At 34.5% G+C, this 25,502-nt stretch overlaps 2 protein-coding genes and 1 pseudogene across 2 annotated transcripts; 2 read left to right on the top strand and 1 right to left on the bottom strand.

Moving 5' to 3' along the window:
- Positions 1-610: 610 nt before the first annotated feature.
- On the top strand, positions 611-4,462 carry LOC105156985 (WAT1-related protein At4g19185). The gene is made up of 7 exons (XM_011073307.3): positions 611-1,000; positions 1,859-1,921; positions 2,022-2,138; positions 2,538-2,823; positions 3,150-3,305; positions 3,532-3,683; positions 4,090-4,462. The coding sequence occupies exons 1-7, from the start codon at positions 804-806 to the stop codon at positions 4,238-4,240; spliced, it is 1,122 nt and encodes a 373-aa protein (XP_011071609.1). The 5' UTR covers positions 611-803; the 3' UTR covers positions 4,241-4,462.
- A 1,124-nt stretch (positions 4,463-5,586) lies between these two features.
- On the bottom strand, positions 5,587-6,795 carry LOC148789300 (zinc finger BED domain-containing protein RICESLEEPER 2-like; annotated as a pseudogene).
- A 6,551-nt stretch (positions 6,796-13,346) lies between these two features.
- Positions 13,347-17,138, top strand: LOC105156900 (putative carotenoid cleavage dioxygenase 4, chloroplastic). Its single transcript, XM_011073195.3, has 2 exons — positions 13,347-15,179; positions 16,710-17,138. The coding sequence occupies exons 1-2, from the start codon at positions 13,729-13,731 to the stop codon at positions 17,065-17,067; spliced, it is 1,809 nt and encodes a 602-aa protein (XP_011071497.2). The 5' UTR covers positions 13,347-13,728; the 3' UTR covers positions 17,068-17,138.
- The last annotated feature ends 8,364 nt before the right edge of the window (positions 17,139-25,502 follow it).

Raw genomic sequence — 25,502 nt, 5'->3', positions numbered from 1 at the left:
GACTAATGTTAAGGGAGTATTTGTGAAAATTTCGATTTTTAAAGAAGTAATTTTTTGTAGAAAAAATTGAAAGTTGCAGCATAATAAGTAATAATATAGGAATAATATAAATATAGCAAATAAAATATAAAAAATTTAAAATATTAAATATATAAAAATCCCAATTTCAATTTTAAATAAATAAAAAACAATAAAATTGAATTAGAATTGTCATAATTAATGAGGGTAACATGGTAAAAAAATAAAATAAAATATATTTATACAACAAAAGTCAAAGTAGCTTTCTAATCCAAGTTGGCCTAAAATCACTTTTCTTAACATTTTTATAAATTTATAACACCTCAAAGTAATTTTTTAAAATCAAAAGTCAGAAAAGTATTTTGTTCAGAGCTGTTACAAACAATCACTAAATAGATTTAAAGTTGATGACAGTGTTAGAAAACAAAGTTTCAGAGGTTTCAAATTATTTGTTCTATGAAATCTTTACACAAATTTAATACAAATGAATCATTAATAACAAAATCCATTTAATTTGAAAATGAATAGTAACTAATAATTAATGTGTGTGTATACAAATATATATGTATATATATATGGATGGATGGGGTGGTCGGGATTGTATTTTTAAACAATCTTAATTTCATCTCTTTAACAGCAAGCTTTCGAACAACCACTGCCACAATCACACCAACCATTCCTCAATCTAAGTAAATATTTATTTGGACGCTGGGTGGGTGATTATGTTGGGGGAGTTGTAGTGGGGTGAGATTTCTTCTGTTTTGATCAAGAACACGGCGGATGCGATGTCAGCGGCGAGCGCAAATGAGGTTGATGTGTGGCGGGCCCACATGGGGATGGCGGCGGTGCAGCTGTTCTACGGCGGTTACCATGTTATCACCAAAGTCGCACTCAACGTCGGCGTTAACCAGCTCGTCTTCTGCGTTTTCCGGGACCTTATTGCGCTCTTGATTCTCGCCCCCGTCGCCTATTTTCGGGAAAAGTCTGTAATGCCCATCTCTCTTTGTTCTCCTCTGTTCTGGATTTTACTTGTCGGTATTGAGATAGATTACTTGGTTGATTTTCTTACTGGATATATGTGCGTGTGTGTGTATGAATAATGTGATTTAGTGTGAGTTGCATTGTGTTTCAAATGCGGGAACTGTGTGAGGAAGGTGGAAGAACTGAGCCGTTGTTCCTCCCAAAATGCTCACAGATCACGTGGTGAATTATGATCAAGAATTGTGTTTGACTTGCCATTTTGTGGTCCTAATTAAAGACGTGTAGTGACGGATTAAGATTTAAGATTATTAGCGGTCTGTTCATTGCAATATAGAGCCCTTAATATTTGCAACCTATGCAAACCATCCGAGTATAATAGTAGGGTGAATCCCATATCATGGAACTGAAATTGACTTGGACAATTAGTAAATACAGCCGAAAGTTTGCTGATTTGCACCTTCGTGTTTCTTGGCCGTTCAAGCCACGATCCAGCTGAATAGTGATAACATCTCTGTGATTAGTGTTTTCATGTTCTGTTTTTGCTGTTTCTGAAGTCTAGATTGTACTTGGAACCAGGATAAACATGTAATGATGAGAAATCTATTCTCCTTTGTGATAGAATCTTTTCTGTGGAGTTAAATCTTTTTATGTTTGCAGCTTCTGATGTGTAAGTGAAGTCAGCTGTCAAATGAAATTTTATGTATGGTCTACGGTATTTGTAAGTGCATGAAATTTCAAATTAATATCTTTAGTAAGTGAATCATCATATAATGTTACTGTTCAAATGTTTTCTTTAAGTTATTTTGTAGTGAATATGAATGGTGCAGCAGTTAATAATGGTTTACTTCCTGTTTTCCAGAGGGCAAAGGTTACCGATAAATAGACATTTGCTAATGACATTTTTCTTTCTTGGTTTAACTGGGTAAGTTGGAATCTCCGCATTTTCTGGCTTTTCCTCTGCTTAATGCTATGGTATTGACTCTCTCTCTCTCTCACACTCTCGGTTCTTGCTATTGGATTAGGGTCTTTGGAAACCAACTTTTGTTTCTCCTTGGTCTTGGTTACACAAGTCCAACTTATGCTGCAGCAATACAGCCTGCTATTCCAGTTTTTACATTCATATTGGCTGTGATGATGGGGTCAGTCTAATCTCTCCAAGCTGTTACTTTTGTAATCTCTCTCTCTCTTTCTGTCTCTCTCTCTCTCTCTCACACACACAACAGGCACAGAAACACAACATGCACAGAAACACAAACTAGGTTGTGTTTGCTTTGCCTCTATGTTGACTGGTTTTCATGTATGAGAATCAGATATCAGAATTGCATCAATTTCCACTGTTTTCTACTATGCCATATTGCTTTTCTATTTGCAGTACAGAAACAGTGGATTTACAGATTTAGGTTGTGCATGCTTTGCCTCTATGTTGACTGGTTTTCATGCATGAGATTCAGATATCAGAATTGAATCAGTTTCCACTGTGTTGTCTAATTTGCCGTGTCAATGGAGTTGTTTTTTAAATTCGGCTTTTCTATCTGCAGTACAGAAACAGTGAATTTACAAAAAACTGAAGGTCAAACTAAGTTGGGAGGTACCCTTGTTTGTGTTTCTGGTGCCATTCTTATGGCCATGTTCCGTGGTCCAGCTGTCTTTGGAAACAAGGAATCAGGTTTTGCCTTAAGCAGAGAGATTAGAGCTGAGGGTCAACCAGAGCCTGCTGCTTGGTTACTATCCAGTTTTCTGCAGTTAGGGATTGATAATTGGCACATTGGAGTTTTATGCTTAATTGGGAATTGCATGTGCATGGCAGCTTATCTGGTCATTCAGGTAATTATTTCATGATGCAAAGTTATTTTGTTGCTTGTTGAGATGATACAAATGATGAAAATACAGTTGAATCTATGCAATTTACAACAGCACTGTGGTTGCCCTGATTTCAGCAAATATGAGAGGTTATCCCAACAACATGTTACTCTTACCGGATATTTGTTAGCCAACTCTTGTCAGGAGAGCAAAACCGCAATTTGCCTCTTTCGTCTTCTGTAATGTGAATAGGATTTCGTGTGTCCATTTGCCGTTACTATTAGCATGACTTTGATAGCGCCCATGAGATTCTTATTGAGCTTTAATTATGCTTCTATATTGTGTTTCAGGCTCCACTTTTAGCCAAGTATCCTGCAAGTATCTCAGTGACCGCCTATTCATACTTTTTTGGAGCTCTGTGTATGGTAGTCACTGCATTCTTTATGACAAATGAGTCGACAGACTGGGATCTCAGACAGTCTGAGGTTTTTGCAGTATGCTATGCAGTGAGTTCTCTTTCTCTTTCTGGTTTTCTGTTTAGGCAAAGAATAATGAGGGACTTCATTAGAATATAAACATCTTATTCTAATTGTTCCACACCTGGTTCGTGTGTAATACAAAAATTTTCAAAAGCATCTGGCATCATGATGATGAGTTCAAATGATATATCATTCTCTTTTATCTGAGTTTCCTTCATCCTATAATCACTCTTCTCGTCTTTTGTCTATGTAGGGAGTGGTAGCATCCGCTTTGAACTATGGAATCGTGACATGGTCAAATAAGATCCTTGGCCCTGCCTTGGTTGCTTTGTATAATCCACTTCAACCTGCTGCCTCGGCTTTCCTGTCGAAAGTTTTCCTTGGAAGCCCGATTTACTTGGGAAGGTTATATATTATGTCTATTTCATACTTCCACTTTCAAGTTTCGGTTCAAAGATCCTTTTTGTTTAAGCACTATTTACATGCACTTTTACGGTCTCGCTGTTCTCATCTTGAACAATCCTAATTCTGTGTTGCCAACATACCTTACTAACAACCAATGAAATTTATGCATGTTACCCAAAAAAATCCGAAACTTTACCATATCTCATGCAGGCTTGTTTCATATTATAGATTTTTCTCCAGATGGCGAGAATCTGTAATGTGACGCATATCCATGTGGGGTTTCACATGATTCTCAAAGATGAAAGATCTCTTTTTTTCAATATGACGCAACATGAAAGTGTGTATATTCATTCCTTCATTTTGGAAGCTGAAGATCTACCCTGTCTCTACTATTACTTTGTAACAGCATTGTGGGAGGACTACTCATAATAGCCGGGCTTTATATGGTCACTTGGGCATCCTACAGAGAAAGACAGGCGAGCATAGGAATCCATCATGCCTCTCTGCAATCAGAACCGCTCATGAGCAGAGATCCGTCCATCGACAAGATTTCATAACAGATAGGGCCGATTCTCACTGGCCCTTCAAACTCAACAACGAAGATTGCTGGCTTAACTCAAAGCTGTAGCTAAGAGTTTACTTCCACAACTCATTTTGGTGGGATCTCGGATATCGAAAATTTGCAGTATTTTCTGGATTTCCTCATTATAATGTTCAGAATATAATGTATGTGCAATGTTGAACCTTCTTTTGAAATCAATGCAAATTACTTTATGGTCTCTCCACCTCTCCTTGATAGGAAATTACAGTTTCATATGGTATGTAGAGGCAATAGCCTGGAAAGTGTTTAAAGCCGGTCACCCTACAATCAGGTTATAGGCCAAGGACATATCCACTACTAGGAAGCAAACCATCCTAGTCTTCTTGGTAGGTTCCATACCTAGAGAAAGGGAGTGAGATTTGTCCTCGCAGCTGTATAACTTCTCCTACCAAGCCATATAACGACGTATCCACAGGGTCTAAGGGGATATCTCCTAAATCCATATGGTGATATACTCTATATAATAGGACATCCGCAGAGCTATCTAAATCCACAAAAATGCATTAAACAGTATAATTAGCCACTGTGGGAAAAATGATTAGAGGATCATTATGAGGTAAATGTACTCCTTGGGCATCAACAGGATCAAAATGGATCATTGGCCCTCCTAATGACGCTTTCTCATCTATTTCCATGATGGATCTGGCAGCCCTAGCGCGGGCACATCTAGCTTGTCCCGAGTCTCCATCAGTGGGCCCTCTTATTATCATATGAATTACTCCTTTAGCAGGAACATTCTATGGGCTTATCTCTCCATCTAGGGTTTCCTTCCTTTTAGGTACCTTTTTATGTGAATACTCATCATTAGGGGTGGGCGTCGGGTCGGGTACCCGACGCGTCGGGTAGTGTATAACACTACCCGACCCCGAACCCGAGTAGGGCGGGTACCCGGCTAGTCGGGTACCCGACAGTCGGGTTCGGGTAGTTTTGCCCGAGTTTAATTTTTTTTTTTAATTATGAAGTAATCAAATTTTATTCATAAAATAAATTGCAATGGCAAAGAGTCACAAGAGACATTCAATTTTTGCAAATATCAACATGAACAAAATAATCCATCAAGTCATTACATTCTAATAATCAATTTACAATAATGTGAATTGTGAAGTACCACATCCAAAATATTCCAAAGTCCAAACTCCAAAGTCCAAAGTAGTCCAGTCAAATATCAATTATGGTTGAATCGACTCCCAATTTTGTCAACTCTACAAGAAAACAAAAAAAAAAAAAAGAATTGAGATTAATATAAATAAAAGTATATATAATTTAATATAAAACAAAGCAAAAGAGAAAATAAAAAGTACCTTACTCAAACATTTTAATTTCACTTAAATCTTCTTCTATGCTTATTGGCTTGGAATCTTTACGGATCCAATCTTGAGCACAAATAATAACTTGAACAATTTTAGGAGATAGTGAGCTCCTAAATGCATCAAGAACACGTCTACCAGTGCTAAATGCGGCCTCTGAAGCAACAGTCGAGACAGGAACTGCCAATATATCTCGAGCCATCTTTGAGAGAATCGGAAACCTCTGAGTGTTCGCTTTCCACCATTTTAATATATCAAACTTTTCCCTATACTCTTCAACATCCTCACCGAGATACTTCTCTAACTCTGATTTCACGTGATCTTTTCCTCCTGTCATGTACATCATGTACTCTTGTTGTAAAGAAAACCTGCGAGTCTCGCTCTCTTCATCATGCATAAACATTTCTTTCGATGAGGAAGAAGATGAAGAAACACGACTAGACGATAAACCCGGGCTTTCTAAAGTTCCTTGAAGAGCGTGTCCATATCTTAACTTGTAATCATTGAACAACTCATGAAGACCATCTCGTACCCTCTCTTTCATTACATCACTTTGTCCAATACCACCATATAATTTATCAAAGGAAAATTCTACAAACCCCAATTTGTGACGTGGATCAAGTATCACACCATAATACAAAATCATATTCATCTTTTCAATTGATCCTCAATACTTGTCAAATTTTTCTTTCATTTTTCTTGCCATATCACTTAATTCAATATCATCACTATGCAACCATCGTCGGAGAAGCAAATCAACTTCACATATTTCATGAAACACAATATTAGATGTGACATATGAAGAACCGGAAATGCATAATGTGAGATTGTAAAAATGCTTCAAAAACTTCAATAGCATCTTTGCCCTATCCCAATCAGATTCAATAGGAACCCCATCAAATGGTTTCTTTGAAAGATCATTCTTATAAGCAAGATCAATATCTTCATAAGCATCAAATGCCCTTTTAAGACATGTCGCAGCTTCTAACATCAAATAGGTGGAATTCCATCTGGTAGGTACATCAAGAGACAATAACTTCTTTGTTTCCATAAATTCAGCGCATTCTTGAAATTTTTTGTACCTAGCCGGAGAGTTTCTCACGTACCTAACTGCCCCTCTAATACGAGATATTGCCTCATGCTCATTCTTCCCTTTCAAACCATCCTGAACCACAAGGTTGATTATATGTGCTATACACCTCATGTGCACATATTTTCCACCTAAAATATTTTGACCCCAGTTTTCAAGTTTCTTTTTCAAATAAACCATAGCTCCATCATTAGAAGATGCATTATCAACAGTAATCGTAAAAATCCTATCAATACCCCATTCAAGCAAACATTTCTCAACACCTCTACTAACTTCTTCACTTTTGTGTCCGATAATTGGACAAAAATTCAAAATTCTCTTATGTAAATTCCAATCATCATCAATAAAATGAGCAGTGAGACACATGTAATTGACTTTCTGAATAGATGTCCAAGTGTCTGTTGTAATGCAAACCCTTTGAGCATGATTTTTAATAAATGACTTCAATTTTGCTCTTTCATTGACATACATATAGAAAATATCTTTTGTTATTGTCCTTCTTGATGGAATAGCAAACATTGGACAAGCCACCGATATGAAATGTCTAAATCCAGAATTCTCAACTGTTTTAAATGGGAGCTCATCTACAACCAACATATAAGACAAAGCCTCTCTAATTTTCTCTTGATCAAATCTCCAATTGACAAGAGGGGCCTCTTTTTCGCCTAAACGAATTGATTGAAAAGACAATCTCGTCTGATTGGTGGAAACATCACGAGGTTTATTCTTGCAAGATTCAAAGTGGTTCTTTAGAGGCCTAGTTCCATGTACTTTTGGATCGGCTTTGATTTTCCTAGTACAATATTTGCATCTAGCCTTTTGCACTTTATCTTTTTCACAGTAAAATTTATGAAAATGGTCCCACCAAGGTAATCTAGAAGTCACTACCCTCTTTTTTCTTTTCTTAGAATCAAGTGGAATATCGTCCTCATCCTCTGACATATCCATACCCTTATCAACATCAAAGTCAACATGATCACCACTGACCTGATTATGAACCATGTTCATATTTATGCCTTGATCTTGAGCATCTGATAAGTCTACAGTAGGTGAAGATTGAGATTGAGAATTTGACATCTGCAAGATTAAAATATCCACATGTAAGATAGATAAGATCCCGTAATCAATGGACGAAAAGTATATTAAGGTAATATTTAAGGTAAAACATCCACAGCAATAATAATATTAAGGTAATATTTCAAATTAAAATACATTTACATAATCATTAAAAATAGAAAACAAATTGAGGACAAAAAACAATAGAAAACAAATTGAGGACAAAAAACAATAGAAAACAAATTGAGGACATTAACCCTAACAATTCATGAGAATCAATTTTAATATGAAGCACATTGATTATGCATGAGTTTTCACTGTTCAAATTATGAAACAAATTTTTAGGGCAAAAAGCTTATATGAAGGGAAATTTGATGTGATTAAATGTGAGAGCTCATGTTTATTAAATGTGATTAAATTTGATGTGATTAAATGTGAAGGGGGGTCATTTCCTTGAAGCTCCAGTATCAGGTAGCAAAAACAATTTCACTTAAACATTCATTCCCTTGAGCTAACTAGGCAGTGTCTGTAAAGTCCTATTACATTGAGATAGGAGATGAAAACAATTTCAGAGTCTATCGTCAAGTTATATGCCAGTTAAGCCATATTTAAATCGCAAGAATGGGCATCAACAGTGGAGTTGAAAAAATAGTAAGAAGCGCTTGTTTAAATAATAACAATATGAGGCGTTCTAAAATATACCCGAGACATTTTCAATATGATACACGGAGCACAAACCCTACAATTTGTTTCAGCGACTTCAATCAGGTAGAGTGATACTTCTTAGTTCGACCCTTTGGCACGGCAAGCTCGTGCCATAACACCATCCACACTAGTGGATAAACTGCTTATAAGAAAGCATTCCAAAAATACAGTCACCCCCAACAAATGTGTTGTCTTTCCTCAATCTCCTACTTCAATCTAGACACCTCAATCTCCTATTTTTTTCCTCAACAACGCAGCAGCTGCTCACTCAACCCCCAACCAAACATATTCATATCAGCTTGTTGCAGTTAAATATAAGAAACTCCTATCAGAATTACTTAACAATTTCAGCAGTAATCTAAAGGTTAAACGGAAAAAATAAAGGTTGGAATCAGCAGTCATTCCACGAAACAATTTCAGCAGTCATACGTGTAGAAGCAATTGAAAGAGAAGCAACTGTACATACAGATTACAGAGAAGCAATTGTACATACAGAGAAACAAACAGAGAAGCAAAAAGAGAAACAAAAAGAGAAGCAACTTCAGCAAACAGAGAAGCGAGGTAAGGAAGAAGAGGTTTACACCAAAATTGCAGAAATAGATGCCATTACCGTGTGTAGGGGTGGGCCGACGACAACAGGCAGGCGGCGGCGACGGCGACGGTGAGAGAGAGTCTCGTGCGACGGCGACGGTGAGAGAGAGGAAGAAATGAAATGAAACGCAGGAGTAGAGAGGAAGAAATGAACCGAAATGCAGAAGACATGAACCCTATTAATTTCCCCCCTTTTGACGTCGGGTACCCGATCGGGTAATCGGGTTGGGTTTTAAAACCCGAACCCGATCCGACTAACAATAGGCGGGTTTTGGATTATCCGAACCCGCCATAAAAATTCGAACAAACCGCCTTATTCTACCCGAACCCGATCGGGTCGGGTCGGGACCCGATGAACCCGACCCGATTGCCCACCCCTACTGATCATGCAGTTGGGGCCTGCGAGAGTTGTGATGCCGAGGGTGCTCTTCCTTCTGCTCCGTTTCTTCTCCTTATCCACGTAGTTTCTAAGATAGCTGGTTTGGATAAATCTTTCTATTTCTTGTCTTAGCTGACGATAACGGTTGGTGTCATGTCCATATTCTCTATGGTGCCTGCAAAAATACTTAGACTTTGGAAGTTGAGGACTTTCTTCGGAGCCCTTGGGCCACTACAGGGTAGGGAGTCGATCAATTGCCATAAGCATCCTAGCCGGACTAGTTATGGGAGGTGTGTAGTGATCATTTTTTAGGTCAGGGGGATTGAAACATCCTCGTAATTGTGATGCCCCAAAAATTATAATATATAATTGGGGGATTAATTAGTAAATTTTTATAAAACTTAGTTAATTAGTAAATAAATTATGTTCCCTAATTGGAATATAATAAAACTTGAACGAATTAAATTCAAGTTTGTTATAAAATTTGGGAGCAACTTATATTAATTAAGGAAATTCAGGAGGGACGTAATGGGTATTTTAAGAAAAGTCTAATTAAATAAATAATAATAATATTATTATTATTATTTATATATATGTATTAGTAAATAATATATATATATATTAATGAATAATATATATATACATATGAAAAGAGAGAGGGGATTGAGAGTGGGAGGTGGGCCATCCCCCACCGCCTCACTCTCCTCTCTTTACTCTCTCCTCTCTTTACTCATACACACATACATAATACACACACATGCACGGCGCGCACACACGTGAAATTGAGGGTTTCTCTCGCGGAAGAAAAACCAGAGGTACGAGAATTACAATTTTAATTTTTATTAATTTATATAATTATATTATTTAATTGGTTCATTTATTAAATGTTGTTTATACTAAGCGATGTACTATTTAATCGGAATATTTTACGAGTTTGGCTATTTAAAATAGTATCAGATTAAATATCAAATCGGATATAAAAATGATATCGTTGGTTAGTTAGATTATTAAATTTATTAGATTTGAATATTACTATAGCTTATTTATACAATTCCATCGGAATTGTCAACCAAATACACAATTCTACATATTGTATGTAATTAAAGTGTATAACAGCGAGAAATTGATAGAAAATTCATAGAAATATTTCGAGAATTATTTAATAAATGGTATGTTAATAAAGGGAAAAAACGAAAATTTGTACTTTGATAGAAATGGAATATTGAAAAATTATTACAAATTGTACGAATAATATTTAATATTGTATTTAAAAGAAATTATGATATTCTCGATATATTAACTGTATGTGGTATAACTCAATACGGGGTAGAGTGAAAAGACCGAACCACTACTTATTGGATAGATAAAAGCGTTGTAAAGTCGAGGTAAGTAAATGATTAGTATTATCTATATATGACCCTTTTATTTGTGGCTTTACTGTTATATAAATTTGTGGTTCATGCTAACATTGATTTACCTGAAGTATATGAGTGATGGATGATTTGATTTGATTAACGATATTGTGTACGTAGAATGAGGAAATGCGTTGAAATATTATGTTTGTTGTTTGATGTATTGTGGATGTTTGGAATGAGAATATGTTAATATATTGTTTTACGTTACTAGTTGCTTACAAGAATGGTGATATGTGGAAATGAGGGAGTGGTGGAAATTGAATATAATTGTGGTGTGAATATTCCTTGATGTGTTGAAAAGCTTATAAGGCAAAAATATGATATGAAAGAGCTATGTGCGAAATGAAAGAGTTATGTGCGATATGAAAGAGCTATGTGCGAAATAAGATTGATGAGCCGGCTGTCAAGGGGATTCACTTGAATTTATATAACGGTGAGATTGAGTTGATGGGAAAAACACAATATCACCTTCTAGTAAGCAAACTAGGAAAAATGGAGTTTGATTGATTGTCTTATTATGAGATAGTCATGTGGTGTAATAAAGCTGATTATGTTGGAATTAAATTGACTGTATATGATGTTGTGGGTTGATTATGTTGTTATGACGTTGGGCTTACGTATGCAAATTGATTAGATGATTATGTATAAATTTATATATATGAACACAAGAATTACTATAAATATGACGTTTAGGGTAGATATAGCCCTTGTAGCGAAGGAGGTGCTACAGTAGTTCTCCCCGTAGCCTGCGGTAGTATGCTTGGTTAGTGAAGAAGAATAGACAAGACCAGAGGAAGGAATGAGAGACACAACCTACCCATAGTTTGTCATAATTTTCATAATTTTATTATTTTATAATTAATTACTAACTTGATTATTGGAATGCTAATATTTTTTGCAGGTCATTCATTTTTTTAGACTTGCAAAAGATCCTATCCAAAGATTTTAAATTCCAAGACCCTGACGAGCACTTTTTGCTTGGATCATAACTAGTGACTAATTTATCAATAATCAGATCTGTATACTTTTCTGATTAAAACATTCTCTCTTTCCTTTTTTCGCCCCCATAGTAAAAATTATATTTAATAAACTCACTGATTATATAACATAAATAAATGAATTAACTAATAATTTGAATTAATAGCATGCACCTGTTTCTCCTCCGTGAGAGAAAAAGGGCTCCATTTAGAAAAGCATGAATTTCAGTGTTATGCACCCATTAATTAAATTCCATACGCACATATATATTTACATATTATATATATATATATATATATTATAACATATTAAATCTTGTGGGAATAATAAAAATAAGTTTAGAGTCTTGCATGGATGGCTGGTGGGACACGTGCCACCACAAATTTCAACTTCATCCATATTTATATTGTTTTTGGTTTTCTAATAACTTTGTTAAAAATATGTTTTGGCCCCTAATCTTCTAAATGTATATAATTAAACCTCAAGAACTTTATAAAGTTTCAATCATATGTCTAAAAATTATAATATATATGCAAATTTCGTTCTATATTTTATTTATTAATTAATTTATATATTTTTAATAATTATTAATTTATTCCACAATTATATATAAAAATTTATGAATGTTACATCGAGTCCGCACTCTTGCAGCAGAGAAAATCATGCATTGGTCCAGGTAAATCCATTTGATTTTATAGAAAAAATAAATCGAAATATTTCATGCCTTTGTTGACCTGACCAGGAAAGAAGTTATCCTGAAAAACAAGATAATTCTTAATTGAATGAAATTTGAATGGGGGTGGTGTGGATTGATGTAGATACAGTTAGTGGGCTACTCTTATTTTCGAAAGCAGAGGTTGAAACTATATATTTTGAAATCATTATTCGAATAGAAATCGATTTTCAATGAAAATGAAGCCACGATTCTCGCCAACGACCATTCCATCCACACTCAACTGGACAAAAAATTGAAAAATTTCAACTTGATAATTCATTTTACTTTTTAATAAAACGACTACATGACTATATCCCAACTTCAACATAGAAATTGGGTAAACTACATCCACCTTAGTTGAGATTTGATATAATTATATACGCGTTTTTGTTGTTTGAAAAATTACAAATAATCCTCCTGATGTTAACGCATGTTCAATAACGAGCTAATTCTATTAGTTTCATTGGATTTTTGTTCAATTTTTATGATCAGTGACCAAAATAATTTTAAATTATCAATTATAATATTATATACCTTTTAGAATTTCTTAAAATATCTTTATATATAGACTAATATTCTTTAAGGATTACTTAATTATATTTTTATTTTTAATACTTTTTGTTTTAAATTTCAGCATTAGTGAATGAGTAATGTCCATTTTATTGTTATAAATTACACAATTATTTTTTATTAAAAAGTATTTATAATTTTTAAAAATAATAAAATATTATTCGTAATTATATCCAATTTTTTTTAAAAAAAAAAATCAGAAACACGATTTGATTTTGCTTATCATCATATAATGCTTGCATGCGGGAGGTTTTAAGCACACACTTCAAGGGAAGATATTCGGACAAACGCAAATAATAAATTATTATTACTTATGATCAATCCTAGAAATAGAGCAAGAATTTAATTCTGTCGCCGATCTGCTGAGTATTAAAGGCAAACTTACAACCACACTGACAACACTTTAATGACTCTCCATCACAGTTACATCTCCCCTCCGAATTCTATATAGGGAAATTTTACTTCCGATTCGATTATATAGGGAATTTTCCAATTACAATGTATATCCCAATTTAAAAAGTCACATACTTGGTATGTGATTTTTTTTGGCAAATGACTCAATTTTCCAACTAAATTTTCGACTAAATTTGTACTCAACATTTTTTTTCTTGGACAATATTTTTCTGTAGCTTGCTCTCATGCTCAGAGCGATGGAAGCCCTGTCTTCCTCTTTCCTTGCAACTCCATTAATAATGTTTCCTCCTCGTCGCTCATCTCTTGATTATGATGTTTCCTCATCATTTAGGTTTAGTGCAAAGAGCTCTCATCATCACCCTAACTATTTCACTCCCAACTCCTCTAATAAGCTGATAATTCACACTGCTCAAACACTTGATCAAACTCTCAAGAACAAACCACGGCCTGTAGGCCGCAAGATCAAGAGAAAGCACTCCTCCTCACTTGCCATTATCTTCAAAACATTAGATGATCTCATATGCAACTTTCTTGACTTACCCCTTCGACATTCTATCGATCCCAAGCGTGTTCTCTCGGGCACGTTTGCACCGGTGGATGAACTCCCCCCGACCCCCTGTGAGGTGGTGGAGGGCTCCCTCCCTAGTTGCTTAGACGGTGCATACATTCGCAATGGCCCCAACCCTCACTTCATCCCTCGAGGTCCTTACCATCTCCTTGATGGTGATGGGATGCTTCACATGATTAGAATCTCCCGAGGTGAAGCCACGTTTTGCAGCCGCTATGTCCAGACTCACAAGTACATGATAGAGCAAGAGATCGGGTACCCAATTTTCCCCAGTGTTTTCTCATCCTTCAATGGTTTCGGAGCTTCCATCGCTCGTTCTTTCTTAACCCTCGCAAAAATGCTTACTGGGCAGTTCGATCCAATAAGACATGGCTTTGGCGTGGCGAATACTAGCCTTGCTCTCTTTGCTGGCCACCTTTTTGCTCTCTGCGAATCCGATATTCCCTATGCAATAAAAGTTACACCAGATGGAGATATAGTCACCATCGGCCGCCACGATTTCCAGAGAAGCAGCAGTGAGTGGTTCTTCAGGATGACGGCACATCCCAAAATCGACCGGGAGACGGGGGAAGCCTTTGCCTACCGGTTCCACCCTTTATGGCCGTTCCTGACGTTTTTCAGATTCGACTCAGAGGGAAAGAAACACAAGGATGTCCCAATGTACTCCGCGGATGGACCGACACTTACTCATGACTTTGCAGTTACCAAAAGCTACGCCATATTTCCTGATGTACAGATAGTCATGAACCTGTTGTGGATTCTGAGGGGAAGATCACCAGTCGGAGTTGATCCCTGTAAGGTGCCACGACTCGGAATTATCCCGAGATATGCAGAGGACGACAGCGAAATGCAGTGGATTAATGCGCCGGGATTCAACATGTTGCATTGTTTCAGTGCATGGGAAGAGGATGGGGGCGATATAATTGTGATAGTGGCTTCAAATGCTGTCAAAGTTGAGCAGGTCTTGGAGAGGATTGAACTGGCGCAATTGACGATAGAGAAGCTGACGATAAATGTGAAGAGCAAGAGCTTGCAGAGGCATCCCTTGTGCACCAGAGTTCTTGATTTTGCAGTCATAAATCCAGCTTATGCTGCAAGGAAGACCAGGTAGCATGATTTTATACGTATCTCATTTTCATCACATTTTGATATTTATAATTTTGCTATTGATGTCATGTACTATTTATGGAAGATGTTTATATTATAAATTCTTACTCAAATTAGATTCGCTCCAACTAAATCAATTAAAAAATAAGTGTAAATATACACATGTCAATATGATTGGTTTTTTTCTTAAAATATAGGGATAATTATACTCCCTGCCCCTAAGATTTGATGTAATTATATATAGAGCCCATGTAGTTTAGGATATCACATCTATCACTTATAAAGTTTGCTTTTATCTAATAAATAAATCCCTCGTTAGTCAAAATTAACTGAATTTATTGATCTTAAAAAAAATGTGAATAAAATTGATATTTACCATCGATTGACTTATTGCAGGTCAAATAAATTTTTTCGGACTACCCTTATAACAGTGAAGATATACTTCTTCATATGCATTAAAGCGTGAAGACATATGGGGATAATTTGGTTATAAAAAATTTATTTGACCTCCTATAAGTCAGTAATAAGTTAATCGTGGATAAATATATATTTTTTTTATTAATATCAGCAAATTCTGTGAATTTTAACTAATATATGGACTTATTTGTTAGACAGAAGTAAACCTCAAGAGTGCTAGATATAATTTTCTAAAACATAAGGGATCTACGTGATATTACATCAAATTTCAAAAGCAGAGAGTGTAAAATATACATATAATTATATCACACTTATCATATAATTGGTTCAAATTTGATGAAACCCAATTTAAATTAATTTTGTTTTCATGTAAATATATTGTATTTTATGCCCTTAAATATTCAAGAGTTGTTACATAGTTGATGTAGTGTTAGTGTAATTGTGCCAATACATAGTTAAAACTTTTCATGGTCATATATAGCTAGGTACATATATGACAAGTTTAATACATTTATCGTGTGATTGGTGTACTGTTTAAAGAAAATGACCAAGCACATAGTGTGATACACTTACTTTGTGACAGATTTAGTTGAACCAAACCTAATTCGGATAAGAATTTTCAATGATTAGATCTCATTTTCATCAGATTTTGGTATTTATAATTTTGCTGTTGATTTCATGTTCTATTTATGGTAGATATCATGAAAAACATTATTTATACTAAAATTTTTTGCGTCCAACCAAATCATTCACAGAGCAAGTATAATACATTTGTCATGTGATTAATTCTTTTTATTAACTATACACCAATCATATTGTAATTATATTGCATTTATCGTATAATTAATTCAAATTTGATCAAATCCAATTTAAATCACAAATTTTTCATTTATACCCTCTGTATAAGAGCTGTTATTTTGAGGAACTAAATTATAGGGGTGGCAATCTAAAGAAATCATAAAGGATGGGGCTTCCCTCCAAGTCATTATCCCATGTGTAGTTGTTGAGAAAATGCATAGTCAACAAAATACCCAATCCAAAATTTACCTACTCTACTTATAACATTTCTTACAATTGCCATAGACCATAGTTGAGGTAGTTTTAGTGTAACAGGTACATATATGCAAGTATAATCGAGTCAAAGTCGTTGGTTGGTGTGGTGAAACTAGACTTATCACTAACCATGGTTGATGGTGGCGACTGCACGGTGGCTAGCCGCTTCTATGAGCCAGGCTGGTGTGGTGGCGAACCGTTTTTCGTGGCCGGGGATCCGAACAATCCGACAGCCGAGGAGGATGATGGTTATTTATTAACTTATGTACACAATGAGAATGTTGGGGAGTCCAAGTTCCTGGTAATGGATGCTAAATCCCCTAAGCTTGACATAGTTGCCGTTGTTAAGCTGCCATGTTGGATTCCTAGTGGCTTCCATGGCATCTTTCTGTCTGAATCTGATCTCAACAAACTTTAAGAATTTATCGCATGTATTATTAAATAAGGATGTTTTGATAATTAGTAAGAGTGCATATCTTTCTTTATTTAGTTTACTTGAAGTTAAGGTAAGTAGTGGACCTGATCGGTTCAGGATGGCATGATCATCCTAGAAAAGTCCGTCTCAAAATCGTCCATTATTGTTCGTTGTTGGTCTTAGGGTGTTAAATGGACTGCAATTGAGCCCATTTTTTTTTACGTAGACCAAGCATATGGACAACCGATTATTGATGCTCAAACCAAACTCGATTTGGCTAAACAAATAAAATTATGATATTTTTTTAAATAATGATTATGAATATAGATAAATAATATATTAAAACAAACAAAATTTATATTTTATAACTAGAGAAAAGGTAGTTAAAATTACATTAAACTTAAATAATAATTTGACTAATTTAGAAGAATAAAAATAAACATTATAATATCTCTTTCATTATTAAAAAAAGATTGACCTAATTGGACTGATCCATTAGTTTTGATCGGCACGCCTGACCTAAGCCCTACCCACGCGGTCCTCTCCTATTGGTCTGGGCCAAATTGGCCTGTTTTCAATTAGGTCAATTCGGTCATCAGTCGGACCAGCCCAACTCAAGTCAGTATCTATCTTGAACTTGAACTTGACCTTGTTTAGTTGGGATTTAAAGTGAATGTATTTTTAAAATAAAAAGTAATAAAGAATATATAACAAACGTTCTTATACTTCACTTTAAATAATAAATAAAGTGAAAGTAAAATAAGATTTTCATATTAAAACTTATCTTGAGTTGATTTTGTTTTTCTTTCATTTAAGAAGAAACGAAAAAAACTGAAGTATAAAGATCAAACGACAGAATAGCTTATTTTAATTCTTATTTATTATATCATTCACATAAGCGATTTCGTGCAACTGTTTTCTTTTTTCTTTTTTCTTTTTCATTCGCATTCCTTTCTCCTGCTATTTTTGTGGAAAATAGAGCTTTTAATGAGAGGGATGTCTTTCTCGTGAAATCCCTATAAGAAGGCACATGTTAACATGTGAAGGGGATAAAATAATTCTCCGAAATTATGAAATTAAAATATGAAAAATACTGCTTTAGGGAAGCTGGTATGTGAATATTTATTCGTTGAGGGGCAAAGCTTATTCCGTGAGGGATGCTTGCTTGCGAGCAAGACTTATTTTCTGACAGGGATGCCCCTTTGCGGGTAGAGCTTATTTTAAGAAGGTGTCTAGGTGGAGTAGGTCCTCGTCCTCTTGTTCCTTGCGTTTTTTACCAATACAATATTTTTGTATTCTCTAGCCTCCTCCAAGTTAATGTATTCTTCAGCTGATGCTAGGAGGTTGTAAAAATTGAGAGGGGGCTTCTTAGTTAAGGACTTGAAGAAATCTCCATCTTGTAATCCCTGCATGAAAGCACAAATTAGTGTATTTGATGTTGCAGTAGAGATCTCTAGGGCCGCTAAATTAAAACATCGAAGGTACTCCCTCAGTGATTCTCATTCTCTTTGTTTTAAAGAGAAAAGGCTCATGATTTTTTTTTGATATCGTTTACTGCTGGCAAATTGATGGACAAATAGTGAGAGAAATTCTCCGAATGATTGGGCCGATCGTGTCAAAGTGGTGACAAAGACATGACACTTAACCCCAACGGTGTAATGGTGGAGGGACAACATTTTCAAAGTAGGAGCGGTGCTCCTGGGGATCCGTTGGTTCCGTCATACTTCGACGGGTTGGGCTTCTTCAATTTGAGGGGGAGTTCGTCTGTCATGATTTTTTCACTGAAGGGGATAGCCTATTGCTCCTTTGAGGGTGTTCCCATGATTTGGTACTGGACATCTTGGAGGCCTTTCTGCAGGCATTCCAAAAGTGCGAGCCACTGAGGAGGGATGTCCCGCTGGAAATGCGGGGGGGTCCTTGGTCTCTTGCAACCGGCAATGCAGGGGCAGGGGATACCCTTTGATTTTCTTCTTTAGGGGCATCCATGTCTAATAGAGTTACTGTGTGGCGTGGGACTAGTGTCGCCATTTGCTCCCGTATCGTTGCCGTGATCATCTGTTGTATGGTCCATAGGAGTTTTGCGGGGAGCCCTCCTAAGGAGGTGTTGGAGGAGGAATTGTGGTGTGGAGGCTCTGTTAGCGGGTCAGCAGGTCTGGGGGATCCTGGGACCATCACTCCATTGATAGGGGTTGCCCCACTGATAGGGGATACCCTACTGGTGCAGGCCAGGGGTGTTCTTGCAATAATTTGCAAAGCCTGGACATTGCCAGGTGTCTCCATAACTTTTTGCTTGTTTGGGAGTTACTGAAAATCTTCATTGTAATGCACGCCTTCAACTCTATGTTTCTACAGACGATGCCAATGATGCGATACACTTACTTTTTAATTAGTTCAATTGAATCAAATTTAACCTGAATAAACATTATCCGTCAAATGCCTCTTTATGGTGTACAAGATTTAGAAAGTGTGCCATTAACCTTAACTTAGAATGTAACAGTGGACACACAAGTGTATATCCAATGATCAATGCATCTGATCATAGGCCTTTTCTAGATCACTTTTGATTTTCATATGATATTGTTTATAGATTTTCGATTTCGTAATATGTAGCATCTCATGGACTATAAGTATATTCTCGGAAATAAGACGTTGCGGGGTGAATGCCTTTTGATATGGAGAAATTAATTGGTTAATAAATGGTTTCAAATTACATTACTAAAATGTTGATTTTATAAAGGTATAATTACACTACCTCTCCCTCAAATTTGATGTATTTACACATAATTTTTATATAGTTTAAAAATTTACATCTAATACTCCTGAAATTTACTTTCATATAATAACTAAATCCCTCCACTGGTCAAAGTTTATTGAATTTATTATCATTAACCAAAAAAATAAATAAAATTTGATATTTACCCTCGATTGTCTTATTCTGAATTATTACAGGTTAAATATTTTCTTTTACAAAATTGCTCTTATAGCAATGAAAACATACTCCCTCATGTGCATTAACATGTGAAGATGTATAAAGGTAATTTGGTCATAAAAAAAAATTATTTGACGTATAATAAATTAATTGGGGTAGATATGAATTTTTTTGTTAGCATCAACAAATTTGGTGAATTTTTTGACTTGTTAGACAAAGCAAACCCACAAATACTAAATCCACATACTACATAAAATTTACGTATAATTACATAAAATCTTATAGGAAGAATATGTAATTATATAAAAGGCATTACGCAAACTAATGGGCCAGTGTTGTGAAAGGTGCGAAGCATTGGGCCTTTTTGCAATAAGAAAAATAATTGTATGATTAAGAAAAGGTGGGAAACTACTCGTTTGAAAGTTTTTTAAGCAATGGCCACTAAGGGCTCATTTACACGTGGTTATTAAGCTTGATATCATAACTTATCATGCCCAATTTGATGTTTACTTTTAATTTGAGTGGCTCGTTACAAGATGCAAGGATCCGACACTAACCTAGATTCTGTTGCGATTTTACTCTCGAATATAGGGTTGGTATTGAATTAAGTTTTGTCGTCGAGTTATTTTTGTTGGTTCGAATTATTCTCGTCAACTTAATTATAGTCCCAAAAATACTCCATTATGTCAATTTATTTGCCCGACATCCTTGTCAGTTGAATTATATCAAAACAGACACTTTTTTGACCTTTTTTTCTTCTTTTTCACAGTATTGATATAACTCATCTACTATAGGCAAAAAATCTTACTCTAAACTCTCTCTGTTTCTCCACACACAGTTCAGAAAAATAGTGTGATGGAGTTTCTCTTCCGGAGTGGGCCGTAAGAATTCAAGTTTCTAGGCGTCAGGAAGGGAGGATAAGGGGCTATGAAAAACACAAGGAAGAAAGAAAGTCTACGTAAAAGTTGTGCATCAAAATACTGGAAATAATTCTTCAAGACAGATGCAATTTGATTAGTGTAATGTATCAATGTATTATTAGAATCTTTAGTACCATCATCAAAATTTAGGATAAGTGTTTCAGAAATTTTCGTGTGTTAAATAAATAGACAAAAATTTTCTGTGATTTTTTTCAAAATAATGCATACTCTCTCCTTTCATTAATTTTGATTAACGGCGTTAAAAGTTTTACTGAATTGCCTGTTATACCTTTTTTTATAATAGTCAATGATTTTCAATAGTTAAAAAGTAAATAGTCCGGATCTCAAATAATTTATAAATATTTTTTTGTTATATATATGTATAATTATATATACACCATATATTTTATATGTGATGCGAACAAAAAATATGGTGCTCCAGTGATATAAGTGCTAGAAAATGAAAACGTGAAAATGAGAGTGTTATTGTTTAATTTTTGTATACGAGGGAGATTGATATTGGATCAAAGCTCTGATTGCTAAATTACAATGTTGTTTTAAGTTAAAGTAGTAGAATAAAGTTGAAAATTATAGTAGGGAGGTTCAAAATGAAGAGCATATCAAAATATATAAACTTGTCTCTCCGCCGTTGGGCTAGCTCTCTATTTTTAGGCAACCACAAGTTGGTTGGAGTAGACCATGAACTTAAAGGAGCACGACTTCAAAGTTGTTATATAATGTTGAATCCCCCTCAAATTTGGTGGATAGTCCCCAGCAATTGGAGGATCACCCTCAGATTGGAGGAGGATCCCCCTCAGATTCGAGGGACTATTGGAGTCTGATGTGTATTTTTTGGTGGATAAGAATGTCTTCTCTTATTTTTTAGGACAAAATGCATAAAAACCTCTCTGTGTTTTAAAAAGTTTGCAAAAAAAAAAAAAACCCTCATGTTATGAGAATAAGTTAAAAACCTCCCTGTATTTTGTAAAACTCAGCAACAAACACCCATTTCATTAGTAATTAACGGAATGTGCATTACACGCGCTCTTTGTGCATGTGGGGATATTTTTAACTGCTTTTTTACCTTTTTCTTAGGTGTTTTTGTTTTATTTTTGTATTTTTTATAATTTAAATTAAAATATTAAATTATATTTGATTTATTTAATATCAAATTTTAAATTAAATTATATTTAAATTCAAATAATTTTAAAATTATTAATTATTAAATCTAAAATTAGTTTAAATTAATCTAAAATTAGTTTTAATTAATTAAAATATATATTTAATTACAATAATTATTATTATAATACAACCAGGATCATCATCAGGCAGGGATTGGATAATTTTACAAGATAATGAATAACTGACAACCTTTCATAAAATTTATATTCAAATATAATAATCCAAACTGCCCCTAAAAACGCCTTTAACACGGCTATGACCGGGGTCTTACCAGGAGCCATATATTTAGAACATAATTTTTATGTCAAGGCCAGTTATTATTATCCAACCTATAAATTTGATGAGTCATAATTATTAATGATGCCGAATTCATGCTAGTGTAATTAACAGTTAGGAATCAACACATGAATTGGTTAACCTATAAGGCTATCCATGAACAAAAAATAAGATTATAAATAAAATACAAAAATTAAAATAAAGCGAGTAAAACTTACAGTAGTCCTTATGTAGTTGCAAACTTCTTTTATTTCAATATATAGATTTACAATGAGAAGGGATTGCTCAACACATGAGCAAGAGAGAAAGAGAGAAAACAAAAGAGAGGTTTCTTCTAAGGTTCTGCCCTTAACGCCCTAAACATCTGCATTTATAGAATGCAGAGGAGCCTATTCTACAGGGTCTATCCCTACTTAGTACAGTAGAAACCGTGTATTACACAGTATAAGACCGATATTTCGGGAAAAAGTGCTACATTTACAATAATAATTGAACTAAAAGTCAAAAAATGAATAGTAGAAAAGCCAAGATTCCCGTCCTTCTGTCTGTTTTGACGTCATTGATTACGTTATCTTATTAATGACTTATTAATGCGTCATTTGACTGCTGATAATCATGCATTGATGCCTTCTTTAATCAAACTTTCTCCCAGTTCTTGCCTGGTTTGAGGAAGATTCTTCCATATTTTTTTTATGAATCTTTTCTACCAAGGTCTCCTTGATAGCTTCAAAAATATCCTCGAATTCAACGTCATTAGGATCTTGATCATCTTGCATGAATTCAGATGCCATAGTTGAGTCTGATTTGGTGGATTTATTATCCTCACCAAAATGTGCCATCAGGTCCTTTTTCATTTCTTCCACATATGCAGCAACCATCTGCTCTTTAGTCAGAAATTCTGACTTCATTTTGAATTTCCTTGAGATATGATCGAAAGGAGATGGGGTAGCAATATCTTCCTTCTGATTTTCATAGACGCTTATTTTCGTTTGAAGGAGATCCATTGTCTCTTTTCCAAATATTTTCTTTGTATTAGGATCAGTCTTCATCATTTTATCCCAAAATTTAATATGGGATATTCTGTATAAGCAAGGAATTCCAGCATCTGTCTGACCAATTTCTGGCGTCCATTTTCAGATCCAGGTTATTGAAAATTCAATGAAGAAGAAACATGAGGCTATTCCCTCTATGAATAGTTTAGCTTCTTGTTTCTTTATCAATTGTGGTGAAATATCCACCCATTTATCAAAAAAGAATTTTATTTTCTCAGGTAAAATATTTGGAGTGGGACCAAAATAGTAAAACCAGTGTATAAACCAGTGTGGGATATCAGTGTTATAAACATTGGCACAAACCTTTATAAACCATGAATGTTTGTGCTTATCATTTTCATAATCTAATACCTTCATAAAGGCATCGCAGTAATCCCAGTAATTATACTTTACCGCTGATTTATTAATCAAAATTTCTTTATCTTTCATAGGAGAAATTCCCCAATCTTCCAAAGGTATATCCTTTTTTATAATCATTTTGCTGAAATTATAAATTTCTTTATTGGTGCTCGTAAAATGTGATATTTCACATGAGCCATTTTGAACAAGTATTTGTTCATAAAAGAATCTAGACTTATAAGTCCTTGCTGGTAAGGATGAATTATCAAAATACCTTTGCATTAAAACCCATGGATCATTTTTCCATTTTAAATCTTTTTCTTCCAAAAGAAATATAATTTCTTTATGTTGGGTTTTTGAAAATCCAATATTATTGGATTTAGATTCTTCATCACCAATTATTTTGGCATATGAAGGACTATCATTCCCTTCAGTTTGAGATTGCTGACCTTTTTTATATTCCAAGAATGCCTGATATTCAGGATCTTGTGTTAAATCCATAGCTATAAGCTTTTGTTTTCCATTTTGAGATATAATCTCAGGTGCTTTGCCTCGACCACCTCTTCCTCTATAAGAGGAAGATCCCCGACCTCGGGAGTTCATGCCTGTCATTTATTAAAATATTCCCGAGTTATGAAATCTGGAAGACTATTATCTTCTCCCTTTTTATAAAGTATTTCAAAATCAAATGGGGCTAATTGAGCCTGCCATCTTGCAAACATTTGTTTAGAAACACCATGTTTAAAATCTTTTTGAAACATAAATTTGGCTGCTTTGCAGTCTGTCATAATAAAAAAATTTTGATCATATAAATCATCTTGAAATTTCAAAACACACTTGACTATAGCTAGGATCTCTTTTGCTATAGTTGCATAATTTTTTTGAGAATCATTCCATTTTCCTGAATGGAATCTAACAAGATATACTTGTTTTGTTTCAGGATTTATCTGGGTTAATATTCCTCCAAACCCTATATCAGATGCATTAGTTTCTATGATCTTTTTCCAATCTGGATTACTTAACATTAAACAAGGAAGTGTTTTAACTTTAAATTTTATTCTTTTAACAGCTTCTGTATGGGCAATTGTCCACGGCTTAGGATTCTTTTTCAGCCTATCATATAAGATAGCCGTATCTTCTATTAAATTTTTGTAATAGGGAGCAATATAATTTAGACTTCCTAAAAATCTTTGTAACTGAGTTTTTTCAGTTATTTCATTTGAAAATTTATCTGCAAAATCAATACTTCTATTAATAGGAATAATATTTCTTTTTTCAATGATATGACCTAGAAATCTTATTCTTGTCTAAAATAATTCCATTTTTGACTTAGAGATTACTAAACCATTTTGTATAATTAAACGTTTAAATATATTTAAATGTTTAAAATGCATTTCAGTAGTTTTTGAATAGACTAATATGTCATCAATATATACTATTATAAAAGTACTATAAGGAGTAAAAATATCATTCATAATTTTCTGGAATTCAGAAGGAGCATTTTTCAAACCAAATGGCATAATATTCCATTCGTAATGTCCAATAGGAACATTAAATGCAGTTTTATATCTATCAGATTTATTAATTTGTATTTGCCAATATCCTGATTTTAGGTTAAATTTAGAAGATACTAAACTATCATAAAGTCTATCAAGTAGATCTTTTTAATTAGGAATAGGATGCCTAATCCATTTTAATGCCTTATTAAGAGGTTTATAATTTATAACTAATCTTGGAATA

Source organism: Sesamum indicum, linkage group LG1 (genome assembly GCF_026168435.1).
Source record: "Sesamum indicum cultivar Baizhima isolate 11 linkage group LG1, ASM2616843v1, whole genome shotgun sequence".
Taxonomy (NCBI): domain Eukaryota; kingdom Viridiplantae; phylum Streptophyta; class Magnoliopsida; order Lamiales; family Pedaliaceae; genus Sesamum; species Sesamum indicum.
This window is presented reverse-complemented; position numbering and strand designations above follow the sequence as displayed.